This window comes from Artemia sp. Qi Xiang Cuo, chromosome 9 (assembly GCF_049724085.1).
Source record: "Artemia sp. Qi Xiang Cuo chromosome 9, ASM4972408v1, whole genome shotgun sequence".
Taxonomy (NCBI): domain Eukaryota; kingdom Metazoa; phylum Arthropoda; class Branchiopoda; order Anostraca; family Artemiidae; genus Artemia; species Artemia sp. Qi Xiang Cuo.
The window spans coordinates 3,178,856-3,195,602 of record NC_142802.1 but is presented as its reverse complement, the minus strand read 5'-3'; the positions used below and the strand labels follow the sequence as shown (position 1 = coordinate 3,195,602).

At 35.5% G+C, this 16,747-nt stretch overlaps 1 protein-coding gene across 2 annotated transcripts in view; it reads right to left on the bottom strand.

Moving 5' to 3' along the window:
• Window positions 1-16,747, bottom strand: part of pps (protein partner of snf) — a 77,666-nt gene that overhangs the window by 16,524 nt on the left and 44,395 nt on the right. For both annotated transcript variants that reach the window (XM_089094220.1, XM_089094222.1), the window contains 4 exons: window positions 10,143-10,338; window positions 6,185-6,286; window positions 4,037-4,200; window positions 1,422-1,563 (listed from right to left, as the gene is read on the bottom strand). In XM_089094220.1, coding sequence (XP_088950346.1) covers window positions 1,422-1,563; window positions 4,037-4,200; window positions 6,185-6,286; window positions 10,143-10,338 — 604 coding nt within the window. The remainder of the gene's footprint in view (window positions 1-1,421; window positions 1,564-4,036; window positions 4,201-6,184; window positions 6,287-10,142; window positions 10,339-16,747) is intronic.

The following is a 16,747-nucleotide window of genomic DNA, read 5'->3' as shown; positions in this document are numbered from 1 at the left end:
TTTAAGTGTATTATTAATTGAGCTAGAATGCTGAGTTAATCTATCTGTTAGTCGCTGATTAGTTCTTCCAATATACCAAAGACCACACGAACAAGGAATTCTGTAGACACCAGAGTTTTCACCTATCGGGATAGGGTCTTTTCCTTGATAAATTTGGGACTTGATAGTTTTTCTGTGTCTATAATAAGTGTAAATGTTATTTTTCCTTAGATTTTTTGAAATGTGGTCTGAAATCCCTTTAATGTATGGGAGACCAAGATAAACTGAATTTTCCCTTTGATTTGTGTTTTCTGTGGAACTATCTGATAATCTTTTAATGCGTTTTGCAATTACAGAATTTATTAAAGTAATTGGATAACCATTCCCAAATAAAATATCTCTAAGGTGGTTGAGTTCTAAATCCAAGAAACGTGTTGAACAAACTTTCAATGCTCTATCAACTAGAGAAGTGACAACTCCTCTTTTCACAGCAGGAGAATGATTGGAGGAATAACTTAAGTAACGGTCATTATGTGTGGGTTTTCTATATACACTAAACTCAAAACATGAATCATTTCGGTGCACCAAAACATCTAAGAAAGGAAGACGCCTCTCTATCTCTGATTCCTGAGTAAATTTCAGTTTTGGATCCAAGGAGTTGAGCAAGTGAAGAAAAGAACCCAGAGACTCGTCACCATGCTCCCATAAATAAAAAATGTCATCTTTAAAACGAACCGGTGATTTAAGAATAAACGAGTCATATTTCGGTTTTCTCAAAAGAGAAGCCGATACTTTAGTAATCCCTGAAATAAACCTTGAACCACTTTCCCAGTCATCTAATCAAACACGTGAACAACCCCTTAGGTCTCAAAGGGTGTCTGCAAGAAATGCTTTAAATAAAATCCGAAATCAAATGACATAGTTTTCCAACTTATTTAATTGCTGGTTCGTTTTGTTTTTCGAGTGAATGAATTGATTCCTTTCTTTTGTTCAGTTGTTCGCTAGTATCCGTCGATGGCAGATCATATTTTTTGGATTTTGTGCAAATAGCGGATATTGGCGAATAACTCGCTTTTATGGTTGTTAGGTATTTGGTTTTAATTCTTTTAATTTTTGGCTTTTATTGATACATCGTTTCGTTTCGCGCTGAAGAAGAGAGGCGTTTGTCCTCTCGAAATATTCGCTTTGTTTTTTCATTATCTTCATTTGGCCTATAAAAAACCCAATTTTGCTCGTTTTTCTTTCTTTATGTGATGTAAGGCCCATGTGGTTTAATAAATTATCTTTACAGTAGCAGTTAAAAAATTAAAAATATAAAAAAAAAAAAACAAAAAAAAAACACATTTCATACATCTGGCCCAACAAACGAATCGTTTTCAATATTTTTATTCATCTATAAAAAGACAGCGTTGTTAAAGAAATTATAAGTAAAATCAACTTACTTTCACTTGGGCCACCCAGTCCTGGAATAAAACCTGTTTCATCTGGTGACACAACTTTGGCCAGACTATCAATCTCTTTGCGTTGCATCTCAATTTGCTTGTCAATTTCTGCCAGAGACATTTGGTCCTTCAGGTACGGAGACTATAAAAAAAAGAATTAAAAAAATATAATAAAGTGTCATTGAATATTAGAAACAAAAAATTATGTAAACAGAAAAAGTGTAATTATGTAATCGAGGTGTAATTACGAACTGTTTATTCAGCATTGCATAAACCGTGAACGGGTCTGTGCCTGCGGGTATGTTAATCCATTTGCAAAAAATCAGTGTACCCCCCCCCCCCCAACCCATAGAGGAAGCGACCTTCGAAGACCAAAAACAAGTAAAATGTTATACTGTTTAAGAAAATATGAAGCCTTCTAGCAGAATTTTTTTTAAGATTTAAAAAATTTTTAAGACTTTTTTTTTATATTGTATTGTGTGACCCAATACAAGCCAAGGTTCTTTGGTCAAGTAACCATTTTACATTTGTAATTGTTTTTATTAGTATCAATAAATGATTGATAAATTAATAAATGAAAGATTAAACCCTATATTACGTGCGCTACGGGGTGATAGTTCCCCTCTTGTTGTAAACAATATATGCAACATAAAACAATTATGGTGCTTACAGCCCCAAATGGTGGAGAGGCTGGGGATATTATGAGCGCCACCATGAAATCTAACAAGGGGGGAGAGCGCTACAAGAAGTAGAATACTTACGAATTTTAAATTTACCGACATTTGATCCTTTAGGTGTGGAGACTGAAGACTGAAAAAACAATATCTCTCCAAAAAATTTTCCATCAAAAAGTAGAAGAAGATCTCTAGCGCTGTTAAGTTGAGGGTTCAGGTGAAAAGACTGAAGATGCGCTGTGAAGAAAATATCTTCAAAAAATCATATAAATTTAAAAAAGGTAACACCTTCCCCATCTCGGACCAAAAAAAAGCAGAACGTCTTCCAATGACTAGGAAGAGGTAGCTGTTTACTAATCTGTACATAAAACACGAAGCTTTTCGAACATTCTGACCTCACCTCACTATCTAGGCCTCTGATGAAAGCAAGCTTAAGATGATTAGGACACCCTTTACGGATAATGGGCGATAGGCTACCAATTACTATACTTTTTGATAAGCTAACTGGAACCATTTGAAAAGCCGAACCAAATGAAAATGAGAAGGTCATCAAATGAGTAGGGAGAGGCACCCGTGTGAGAAAACTGTATATCAAACAAGAAGCTGTTGGAACATTATGGCTTGATCTCACTGTCTAGGTCTATTCTGAAAGAAAACTTAAGATTGTTAGGACACATTTTGCGGACGATAGATGAGTAGAAGTAGCTTTTGGTAAGCCAGCTGGGACCGAATGAAAAGTACGACGTCGTCGAAGGGGCTGGAAAACATTTAAGAGTAAAGATTTAAAGCAAGTCTAGACTTCAGGCAAAAGAGCTAAGAGTGAAGCTCTGAGCAGAACAGGATGGAGATGGAACGTTCGCAAATCGGTTGACCTCATATGATTTTACCATATACGAGTTATCAGCAGTCCTTGTGGCAATAGTGAATGCTCGAAATAAAATAGTCACAAAAAAAAAACAAGATGTAGCTTAAGTAATACTGCAAAATCAAGTTCTACTAAGAAAAAAAAATTAAAAATTCTTTCCCTCCAATATTCCCACCAACTCCCTTTTAGATTCAAAATGTAGATTAACTTGTAAAAGCTTAGCCAATAGCAAGTAAAAGTCACATATGCTTTCTCTCTATAAGGGCTACAAGTAAAAGTCAGCTGTGTAACTGTGTTTGACAGAATCGTCATAGTGAAGCCGTACCACGTAATCTACCCGGGTGTAGAACAAGAAACAGCTCAAATTAACATAAATGGTGTTTTTAAAGTATAATTTCAAAAGATGGGATTTATTTCAAGGAAAGCTTTTTTAGTGCCTCCAATTTTCTTGTGCAAAATAGATTCTCTATACATTTTTTTGTTGCTCATACTATGTAGCTTTTTTACGGTTCATAGCATTGCTATTGAATCTCAAAATAAGTCAAATCCATATTATGGAGGTATGAAGGGGGCTAAAGTACCCACAGTTCCAGAACAGAAAAAAAAGTTCCAGAACAGTTCCAGAACAGAAAAAGTAGCACAAAAATACAGTCTTTTTGTTAAGTTAATGACTAAAAGACCAAACAATTATTTTCCCTCTGTCTATTTACCTGTCATAGAACGTCATATGTCAAACCTTAAATTTTAAACTACAACTGAACAGGACTGAGAAAAGTATAATTACAGACTTCTAGCTTTTGTTGGTAACGAGTTTATGAACTAGCGTAGCCAGAAACTATAGGGGGGGGATCCAACCCATTTTAGGGAGAGGGAGGATCTGACTATAAAATAAACTTGTAGGAACAGTTAAATAAGAAAAAACAACCATAAAAGTTTCCATATTACAGATGAACGTTGAGTCTGCATGGCTATGCCACTAAGGAAACAATTATTTTGGAACCGTTCTATTGTTTATTTCAGCTAGAAGATGAAAAGGAATCTTCCATAAACACAGAAAGAAGAATAAAACAAAATACCTCGGATGGAACGTAAGACAAGGGTGAAGAATAAGCCTCTTCATACAGTCCCATTGGTGAATTGGAAACGCTGTCCGGTGCCCTGAGATGATCTAGATGTTTAGACCGCCGATAAGAACCGTGACGTCTTTCGTCTGAAGTAGATGGTGATAAAGTGTCAAATCCTAGAAAAAATTATGAATAAACGACAAAAAATGATACAAAAATAAGTGCTTCAGGACACGAACTGGACGCGAAGAGCGAATTAAACTCTGGGATTTAAGGGATAGAAAAAAGTTGTAGAGTTTTTGGAAAACTCCCGCACTTTACCGGACGATGACGACAATACCGCATGTAGAATCACAGGTGCACACCAGTCCAACTTTTAAGGAAGATGATGTTAAAATTAAATATATATATTAATATCAAAAGTTTAATTTCTAAAACTTTTTGCTACAGTGAACAAAATGGCTATCTAAAAATTTTGAACCAAATTATCATTTTATGTTTTAGGGAATGCAGGCTCAACGCAGTGTTTAAACGACTTAGCCGGAGTAGAAGGCAGTTGGTATTCTACGCAAAAGAACTCTATTTCTGATTCCAAGACACCATTACTTCAAAGACCATTTCATAACGAAGCTCTTGTAACTTTACAAAGCAACCGTAAGAGACACCTTCTTTTATCAAAAAATAAAAGTTCAAATAGGGATAAGTCCTTTTATTAGACAATGAAAACAGATACAAAAAGTTCCGGATTACGACCACATACAACAGTGATAGTCATGGCGGTATGTCTGCTGATGACGATCACTGTTTTATGTAATTGAAATATCCAGAACTTTTTGTATCTGTTACTATTGTCTAATAGAAGGACTTATCCCTATTTGAACTTTTATTTGTTTGTCATAGAAAGGCCGTGTTGTCTTCGAAAAAAAATACCTACCTTCTTTTATAAAAACTACAAAATCGCCTTCACGCCTTGTCAAAATGATTTTTAAAAGCAAATTGATAACCAAGAAAAACTATAAAGAAGTCCTGCTTATAAGTAAAGTCTCAGGTAATCCAAAAACATGACAAAAGTTTATTAATCGCATCCACAAGATGATCCAACAGTTCAAGATACTTCTGCAGCAAAACGTCCTATTCTCAGCACTAGCACCGGGAAGATTGGCAACCTTGGACGGTAATGTGTATTTACTAATCGGAAACCTCATTAAAGAAGTGCCGTTTATATAATTTCCAACAAATTTACCATAGTTTTGAAAAGTCAAAAAAATTAAGCTAAAAAAATTAAAAGCTCAAACTCTAAACCCCAAAGTTTACCCCCACTCAACTTATCATCTATAAAAGATACAATTATGATCAGGTTTGATAGGCACTTCAAGAAAGAGCCTATTGAGAAAGGAAATTTGGTTTTGTATTAGTACTAAGAATATGGCACGGCTTATTCGTGTAGGCATAAGACAACGTGAGGGTTTTATGTGATAACTTTGTTTGTTTGTATTAGTGTTTTGAATGGGTTTCCTTGCTTTAATCATTTTGTTCAAAAGTTTAAGTTAAATTTTGAATTATATTTGTATGGTGTTCTTTTTCTTTGTGGCCATGGCCCTGCAGATTTTTTTGTCTTTCCAATATACTATATAGTATATGTATGTTACTGTGACAGTAACATGTCTCTGTGACAGTGACAGTATACACTGTCACTGTGACAGTACTGACAGTAGAGTCTGTTACTGTGACAGTATACACAGTATGTTACTGTGAAACATCGAAATTGGAGAATTTCGACATTCACTGGTGAATGTCGAAATTACTTTTTTTTTCTCCTTGGATTTAGTCAGCTTTTTCAGTTTTATGCAAGGTTTGATGGTGACAGGTTAGGTTAGCTTAAGTTTTTAACCCATTTCTGAGATTTATAACCTAATTTAACCATAAACTAACCTAAGTTTACATTTTACCCTCAAAACTTGCATAAGACTGACCAAGCTAACTGGCAAAGCTGATTGAATCCAAGCAGAGGAAAAGGAATTTTGGACATTCACCGGCAAACGTCAATATTTATCAGATTTTGGTCTTTCACCGTAACATATATACTACTAAATTCTGGCCATCTTAAATGAAATATCACCCTTAACAAAGGTTTTACTGAACACCCTGATTGGGACATACCTTCATCGCGAAGCGCCACTTTTCCACTCCGGCCAAATTTCACTTTTTCACGAACTCTTACAACGACGCCAATCAATAGGTCAGGTCGCGGTTCTTCAAAACCTGAAAATAAAATAAAGTAAAAAAGAGTCAACGCGACATGATAACACAGTGAGTATAACTGTTATTTAATTAGTCTAAAATTCGGCTAAATCAATAAAACTTTAATACAACATTGCTAAAACCATGAAAATATTGCTTGATAAAATACTTTGAAACTAGTGCTATCAAAGACAAACTGTAGGGAGGGAAGGAAGCAGTAGGAACATAAACAGAATAAGACGGGATTGGCGGAGGTCTGGCCATATATACTACTGCTACTAAAAACTCACCGCAGCACCAAGCCACCTGAAGCTAACGCAGCTATGGCCACTCCTCCACCCTAATCTATTCAAAGTCTCCCTCTTTACACCCTCCCAGAAATTTCCCATTTTTCTTATACTTTTCTTTACAACATCCTACACCCCAACCGTAAACGACCCGCTTCCCGTTTAGCCCTAGACGGTTGGCCGAAAAGGACAATCTTTGGCAATCTATTATACTTCATCCTTTGAGTATTCTCTATTCAATTAATGTATTTTTTTAGACACCCCCCCCCCGAACGCACATGCCTTTCTATTGACGTAGAATGAGACCTAATGGCTTAGTACTATGAAAGACAAGACTATGGGCGCCAAGAACATAAAGAGGATGAGAGGAGGCTGTTGGAGGTTCGGTCATATATACTTTTTGAGTATTATCCATTCAATTTGCCTATTTCCATGTTTTTACTGGAGCCCCTCCCCTTTCCAGAACACATACACCTTTCTAGTGGCGTAGAAAGAGAAGGGCAAAAAAGGGTGATTTCCTCAGGCGAGTTACCGAGTTACTCAACCTGAGAGGTTGAGTAACTCTCAACCTCTCAAGTTACGCCGGTCCCCTCCCCAACTAAGCAGCTGCCTCGAATGAGATGACTGACTGAACCAGATTTTGAGGTAAGCAATTCTTTTAGGAAAAAAGAAAGAAAGAAAAGAACTATTAGTCCCTGCCAACCAGTTTGACTAACAGTTCTTTTATATTTCACTGAGATGAAGTTTGTCAATCCAAGTGAGGGCATAGTTCTATTGGCTCAACTTGGCACACGAAACACAAATTTACGGTAATGAATGGGGTATTTATTGCTTGTGATAATGTTTGAATGGATGTGACAGGTTGTCAGAAAATACTGAATATGAATGTTAATGGAAACGAATATATGGAAAACTGATGATGAACAAACATGAATTGAAAGCGAGGGAAAATCTCTGCTCATCTGACTAAGCTAAGATCCATGGCTAAGAATACATATTCCCATACAACTAAAAAATGGCATGGGGCAGAAATTCAAGGCATTTTTAGGCCAATGCTCTTTTGGAACTTGTAAAGTCGGTGGGTACAGGAGGGTGGTATACAAATGCTAAAACAGAAAACACTTCAGAAGGTCACATGGCGTCAAATTAAAGGCAATATTACAGTGCAAATACAATATAATTTTAAACTAATCCCTGTGCTAAAAAGAAAACTTTTGGTTTGATTAGCATTTGTAATTTTGCCAAAAAATATTCTGCTTCTTCTTTGAAGCATGACCATCTAAGAAATAAAAGGTGTCAAGCGAAAAATGGCTAGAGGTCCTGTAGCTGGTACTCGAAGAAGCATTGACCCTCCCAAATTCAACTACCATAAGACTTCGTAAGCAGTTAAAGAGACTTTTTCACGTGCGGTAACCCAGGAAAATTAGTACAACAAAGAACAACAGAAAGTAGGGCTATTTTCCTCACAAAATACGAACTAGGTCCACAAAGGAGATAAAATGATATATGTGGATAATAAATTAATACCAATGGCTCTCCGCTGGAGATTATCTCCACGTTCAAAAGATCTTATTGTAACTAATTTTCAGAGAGGACTTTTTCACTCTAAACCTACAAAATTAACTGCAATAAGGTATATTCAATGTATAATTTTCATATGGCGTGACGTAATGATTAACCTAATTTTTCATTTAGAAACACGATTAGAAATTCTTTTGTAGTTAGAAACTTTGCCCCCTGTGTATGGGACATAATTCCAGGTAAAATAAGAAACCCAAGCCGTCTGGCATTCTTCAAGGCTGCAGGAATGAGATTGTTCCTTGTAAAAGAATCGTGATCATGTGTGTGTTTATGTGAGTAGAATGCTTATCGTATGTTTATGAATTCGTTACGAATGAATGACGTGCAGAATAATGTAAGGTTAGCGCAACCAGAATGTTTAGAATAGAGAAGACAACCACCTGCTGCCAACAACCCCCCAGGAAGTTTCTTAGGAGGTTCTAGAAATGTTCTGTATATAAATATGTCCAACAAAATTATCTTATTTTACCCAATGTCTTCATCTCTGAACTTATGATTTGGGACGTTAAAACGATGCAATTATGGCTACTATTACTAGTGGCATCTGTGATGTTAGTGAAAGAATAACCTAGTGCCACTAAGTAGACACGGATGGGTCAAATTGAGGTTGAAAAATCCCCTTAAGGGATATAAATTAGGGAGCTATTGAACCATGTCCAGTCTGCATATTTTGTACCCTGGTTACAATAGCCCCTGTAGATGGGGGAAGAGAATGATGGTGCTGGATGTACAGTAGTAATATCTTTTGAATTACCCCAAGCGTTGACAATACCCCATGCGAAATTTGCAAAAAAAAAAAAAAAAAAAAAAAAAAAAAAAAAAATCAGATTACCACATTTTCATACCATTAATCCTACTGCATTTATCTGTTATTCCTACTGCATTATCTGCATTTATCTGTTATTCCTACTGCATTATCTGTTAATTATCTGTACTGCGTTATCTGCATTTATCTGTTATTCCTACTGCAGAACTTCAGTTAAATATAGACATTCCTTTAAGTGCAAGTTTCAGTCTTTCTACATAAATACTAACCAAAATGACTCTTTTGGATAAACTTTACTCCAATAAACTTTAGCATTAAGAGCGAGGGGGGGGAGGAGTCAGAAGCTCCCCTAACGTTTAGAATACTATTATTTAGTTGGAGTTTTAATATCCTTCTTTACTTTCACTTGACACCGATTTTTTTTTAGTTTAATAAATTAAAAAAGGGAGTAAAATAATGATAATCACGGTTGGAGCTATATGGTCATCACTTCTTTTTAATTCTACAAAAAATGTGTTTTCACTTCAAATTAATTCATTGCGAACATAAAAATAAATTCCCACTGCCACCTCCACCCCCCCCCCCCCCAAGTTAAATCCTGAAAGTAAACGCGATCACCCGTGTTGGAACAGGGTATTTCCTTATCATCAAAATTCATCAAACAAACACAACTTAAAAACAATAGACACAACATAGAAAAAAATTTTTAAAAGCATTTTTAGTTTTAAACCTCGCATTTTAATGTAGGTTTGTTTTTATATATATTTTTTCTTTAATGGTGTGCTGAAGACGGCCCTTGGACATAGGGCCGAAATATTTACCGATTTAAATTGCTCTGTCTTGGAAAAAAATTTCTCTATTGTTTTTAAGTTGTCTCTGTTTGATATGGAAGGGCAGCGTGGTCTTCGTCAATATTTGCAAAATTCATCATCTTTTAATAAAGCCTACTGACTGTATGCAATCTCTATAATGAAAAATCCTCATTGGTCTCCCGGCAACAAAAAAGGGGGCATCCGACAGCCTTCTTACTTGGATTGAAAAACACTGTAGAACAATATTCTTTTCTTTTACAGAGTTATAATATCGCCTAATTCTTTACAGATTCGTGATTGGCTGGGTGTTAGGGACACTTGCCAATCATGCAAATTAAGATAAAAATACTTTAATATTTTTCTGTTTCTTCTTAGACGTCAACATCAATTGCATCTACTAATTTGAATCTGTCACTAAAGCTATTACTCACCAGGGCCATCTATTGGCAAAATCATTTCAGGTACAGGAGCATTGGATGCAAGAGGGACAATATAAAAGTCCTTGACTGAAGGAGGAAGTGGATTAAGGACACCGTATCTTCCCTTCTTCAGCAAATGTTTGAAAGTTGACTCATAAGATCGTTGGTCGGCGGGTTGACAAAAATCAAAACGTAGAACCATTATTTCCTAGAAAATTATCATTATAAAATTACTAGAACCATGTAAAATTACCGGAACCATCATTTCCTAATTCCTATAAAAATTTAAAATATTATCATTTCAGTTGAAACTAAAGTTATTTCAATATAATACAAAGTTACTATTACATGGTGGGTGCACCAGAATGCCCAAGTCAGGAGTCTAAAGAGCCGAAACCTATAAGGACTAGCGGTATTTCTTTGGCGAGGCCTAGGTGATGGTAAGCACTATAGAATAATTTATTTGATTTAACGTTTACTGTTTTATTTAATTTTTAAAACTACAAAAAACATTAACCCCCAACGGAGATCCGAGGGGGTAAAGTTGGGTATATAAATAGTAGGATATATAGTAAAAAAAATATTAATACATCGGCATAATATTAATAATAACAAAAATTAACTTCGTTAATAAAAAAATAACAACAACAAATATAAGAAACAAAGAAATAAAGAAATGCTGGGAGATATAGAAATATAAAATATAAATGAAAAAAATATAGATAAAATATAAATTTAAAAGAAAATATACACAAATATATCCCAAAAAAGGGTATACACCTTACTATTACAAAATCTGTCCAATATAAGAAATTAATTAAAAAAACTTTTTCCACAAAATAAGTTTTTCAAAGAAAAGTAAAGAACTTCATTAAACAAAAATGAACAAAAATAAAATCAAATAATCTACCAAGCGTGAAACTACCACAAATCAGCATCGATAAATAAATAAAACCCAAAACGAAAAAAAATTACAATAAATAACCGAGTCAAAATCAAAACGAGCAGAAATTAACATAAGTTGGGCGCAAAACCCCTATGCCTTCCCAAGGCCGGAACAAAATTTGCACTTTAATGAAAAAATATAAATGTTTTTACTTTTGAAAAAATATAAATGTTTTTAGCTATAATAAATCAAATAACATTAACATTTTGATTACTAAATATCAGTATATGTATATTAAACTGACAATGCACATTCATTTGTATTTTTTTCAGTAAAGTGCAAACTTTGTTCTGGCCTTGGGAAGGCATAGGGGTTTTGCGCCCAACTTGTGTTAATTTCTGCTCGTTTTGAGTTTGACTCGGTTATTTATTGTAACGAGTCCGCTGATTTTGAATTGAAGTTATCAAGTATTTTGCAGTAGGTTGCATAGGTTGCATCAAGACATGGCTAATTCTAGACAGAGAAAAGCCATGTCAGATAGTTCAAGTAATTGAGAGGCAAATGTTTAAATGGCTGGGGCACGAATAAATGGCGGGATTATGCATGACTCTTTTATTGGACACATACTTGTCAGGTTAGTTTTTGGAAAGGCATGACATGGCTTTTTGAAATTTCTATAACAACTTTCTATATAAACTTTATATGCTCCCAGGGCATAACTAACAACCCTTGCACTGTGGGCTCTGAGGGGGTTATCATCCTAAAAGATCTAATTTCCAGAACTTTCAACTACGTTGAACAAAATGGATATCTCAAAATTTTTATTTGATGTATTTGGGAAAATGGTTGGCGTGAGAGCGGCATCAGTGGATCTGCGATCACTTTCAACTATTAAAATGCCACTAGCCCTTTCAATTTCCAATTGAATGAGCCCTTTTGAAGTTTCTACGACAATGCTTTCAATAAAAACCTTATATGCCCCCAGGGCATAGCTTACAACCCTTGCCCCGAGGGTTGTGGGGGAGTGTCCTCCTCAAAAACATATTTTCTAGCTGGAAATCAACTACGCTGAACAAAATGGCTATCTCAAAATTTTGATTGGATGTGTTTGGGGGAATGATGGGCGTGGGGGGGGGGGGGGGTTAGTTGCCCTCAAATCACTTTCGACTATTAAAAAGGGTAGCCTACTAGCCCTTTGAATTTATATGCACCCACGGCATAACTTACAACCCTTACCCTGAGGGCTGTGGGGAGAGGGGTTGTCATCCTTAAAGATCCTTTTTCTAAAAGGTTCAACTCTGTTCAGTAAACTGCCTATCTCAAATTTTTGATCGGATGTGTTTAGGGAAAAGGTTGGCATGAGAGGGGGGGTTAGTCACCCTAAAATCACTTTCGACAATGCAACATGGCACTATCTCTTTGAATTTCTACTCGAATGAACCCTTTTTCAAGTTTCTACGACAAAGATTTCAATAAAAACCTTATATGCCCCCAGGGCATAACCTAAAACCCTTGCCCTGACAACGCTTTCAATAAAAACTTTATATGCCCCCACTGCATAACTTACAACCCTTGCCCTGAGGGCTGTGGGGAGAGGGGTTGTCATCCTTAAAAACCTAATTTCCAAAACTTTCAACAAGGTCTATTAAAATGGCCATCAAAAATTTTTGATCGGATGTTTTTGGGGGAAAGATGGGCGTGAGAAGGGGGTGTGATGCCCTACAATCATTTTCGACTATTAACAAGGGCACTAGACATTTCAATTTCATATCGAATGAGTCCTTTTTCAAGTTTCTACGACAAAGATTTCAATAAAAACCTTATATGCCCCCAGGGCATAATTTATAATCCTTGCACTGAAGGTTGTGGGGGAGTGTCCTCCTCAAAAACATATTTTTTATCTGGAAATCAACTACGCTGAACAAAATGGCTATCTTAAAATTTTGATTGGATGTGTTTGGGGGAATGATGGCCGTGGGGGAGGGGTGGGGGGCTAGTTGCCTTCCAATCACTTTCAACTATTAAAATGGGCACTAGCCCTTTGAATTTCCAATCGAATGAGCCTGTTTTGAAGTTTCTACGAGAATGGCTTCTACAAAAACCTTACACGCCCCCAGGGCATAACTTAAAAACTTGCCCTGAGGGTTGTGGGGGAGTGTCCTCCTCAAAAACATATTTTCTATCTGGAAATCAACAACGCTGAACAAAATAGCTATCTAAAAATTTTGATTGGATGTGGTTGGGGGAATGATGGGCGGGGGGGGGGGGGCTAGTTGCCCTCCCATCACTTTCGAATATTAAAAAGGGCACTAGTACTCTCGATTTCCAATCAAATGAGCCTCTTTTGAAGTTTTTACGACGACCCATTCCATATGAAGTGCCCTGCTCTAAAGGAAAAAAAAAATGACACATTGTGCCAACATCGTTCTTATATGCCCTAAGGGCATAACTTAAAACCCTTGCCCCGAGGGTTGTGGGGGAGTGTTCTCCTCAAAAACATATTTTCTATCTGGAAATCAACTACGCTGAACAAAATGGCAATCTCAAAATTTTGATTGGATGTGTTTGGGGGAATGATGGGCGTGGGGGGGGGGGCTAGTTTCCCTCCAATCATTTTCGACTATTAAAAAGGGCACTAGCCACTCCAATTTCAAATCGAATGAGCCCTTTTCGAAGTTTCTACGACAATTCCTTCGATACAAAGTGCCCGGGTATGGAGAAAAAAAAAATAAAACATTGTACCCACATCATTCTTTACTTAGGCAGTGCTATTGCGCTGCCTATGATAAAAGAAAAAATTGTAATTGAAAAGCTAAAATACATTTTTATGTTCTTTTTGTTGTGTGTCACAAATATACACAAGGAAATATACCCAAATATACCTCAGAATAAGGGTATATACCATACTATTGCAAAATCTGTCCAGTATAAGTAATAATAAAAAAATTAATATTGACTATTATTCAAATTATTTCCTTGTGCCGTGCGGGATTGAACATGAGACCTTTCCAATATGCAAACCAGACCCTTCCACTGTGCCAACACAAGGTAACTAATGATTTCATTTTGGGAAACTATGATGTAAACTGGTCGTAAATATAGTGTAAACAGATACGTTCTTACTATTGTGTTTAATGCAGTTATCAGGCCTCGTGATTTTCACCTACCACCTCTGTACCATATTAAGCCAGTAAAAAGAAGTGAGCGTATCCAGAAATTAAGATAAATTTGCTGTTTACAACATAATTTAGCTAGGATGAAAATGAATACATCACTTGATGCCTTTTCTTATTTCCTTTCATAGTTCAATAATTGTTTCTGGTACTGTTTTATTAGCTCGATGCCATGCGAAAAGTGAAGTTTGGATAATGGTAATGAAATATAACAAAATAGGATGAAAATAAAATAGTTTATTAACAAATTTCGGCTATATATTTGCATACTAGGGGGGTGGAGGGTAAAGCATAGCATATATTAAATACGTAGCCTAACCTAACCTAGGCACCTTTTTTTCCCCTAAACCCCAAAAAACTGAAGTTTCAATATTGTAAACGCAGTTATAAATCACTGTTTGCAATCCTCAGCATAGGAAATCTCCGTTGAAAAAACCTGTTTGACAAGTTTCTTTAGCATCTTCGTTGTACAATATATAACGTGGCATTGAACTAATATAACAGTACCTTGTGTCTGGGACAAATTCCATTTTAATTCCTTAATAGGGCCCCAAAAGGTAAAACAGTTCATAGCTGCCAAAAGTTAATAAAAAGCATAATTTCCAGCAGATTCAGGAATGGTAATTATTATTTTCCTTAGTCGAAAGAGCCCGAAACCCCTTAAAAATGACATTACAGCAAAACTGACGTCATTATTAAGGGTTTTCCAGCTCTCTTTTTTTTTTTTTTTTGCAAATTAACATTCAAAATAGCATTTTACTATTAAGTCTAAGGAAAGTAAATAATTACCATTCCTTGATCAGCTGCAAATGGCAATTTTTCCTCACTAGCTAGTTTATTTAGAAACATACTTCTAAACTTTTGGGGACTACGGGCTAGAGCCCTCCTAAATAGAACTTGACCTTTTAGAACTTATAAAAGGAATTCGGTATATTCCAGGACGCCAACGAGCCAAACGAGGGGGCAAAATCAATCAACAGAGATTTCTCGTACAACTAGGATTTTGTACTTAAGAGCACTATAAGCAGCTTTTTGTCTTTGAATTTATGATAGCATAAGTCTACAAATAGCAATTTTGCATGTACAAGGAGTCTTATATTTAGTTTATTGCTTGGGTGTACTCTTTGTCCTAGGTATTTGGATTTGTGCGTAAAGTCGAAATCTCGTTCAAATGCGTATCCATTTCCAATAGCAGTATTCTGCCCAGTTTTTTTTCATACAGAAAAAATATAAATTTAGAAGAATTTATTTTGGAGAATGGGCAGATCAGTAGAATCAGGAAAATCAATACAAAACTATATTTTAGAAATTTACGAAAGGAGGATTTTTTCCTCAACAATGACAGATCCAGGGGGGCGAGGGACCCCCCCCCCCCCAAAAAAAAATAGTATAATTTACTTAATTAACGCAATTTTGCGTTAATTAAACTTGCTCCTAACGCAAGTTTATCGGACCAACCTATTTTGCGCCCCCCCCCGCCAAAAAAATCCTGGATCTGCCCGTTAGGAAATAATAAAAAAAAATCAATAATTAGAAAAAGGGATAAGTTTTATTTTATGGAATGCAATTTATTGACAAAAACAATACAATATAAAAAGGAAGTCCCAAACGTTACCGCCTTTTTGGAGGCACAAAAAAATCTCTTAAAAAACATGAAGCAGTTTTTAAACAGTGAAAAAGATTTCATCAAAAATAGGTCAGAAATAAAGAAGACACAAATGAAAAATACTTACTCGGTTATGGTTCTTGATAACAACCACAAAAAAAAACGGAATTCTGAGAAGTTTTCATTATTGATTTTACCATACACACTTTCTCCTTTGAGAAACGCACACAGACGTATCATATACGTTGCATACGAGTATCTATTTGCCCGATTTGGGTAAAAAAATTAGAAGATTGTTGGATTCTAAACTATTCAGTTCAGCTTTTTTTCTTTTTAAATGTTTATTTAAAAAAGTACAGAAATAATAAAATACACAATACATGCAAATTACATCTTTTGATGGTTATTTTTCTTTACGCAAAAACGGAGAATACATTTTCAACGTTCAGACAACTGTTTTTCTATAGAACCGCCGTTTCTCTGTTCAAAACGGTAAAAAGCTAAACAGAGTTTTAGGGCTCAAACAACATTTTCAGGTCTACAATCTTAAAATACTCAAACATATCACTGAATTTGCGATAAAATTGTAGCATATTCCTTTCTATTTCATATCATTTGCTTTTCGAATTTTTTTGCCACGTACCAGGGTCAGCTTCACCGTTTTCTCTCCTTGATTTTCCGAAAAATGACGGTTTTATTCTACATACATAAAACAAAAAAGGGCTGTGATAGCTTGATAGTTTCTGAAGATTGAAACAGGTTTTATAGGGTAAAATGCCTAGAATTTACCTTCAAAATACTCAAATATGATTAAATTTGCTAGCAAAAGATAGCACATTATATTTAATTTCAAATAATCTTGTTTTTTGGCCAAGCCCAAGGGCCAGTGTTACTATGCATGAATTATGAAACGTTAAACTAAAAAGAATTAATTTGATTAGCGCAAGAAGTG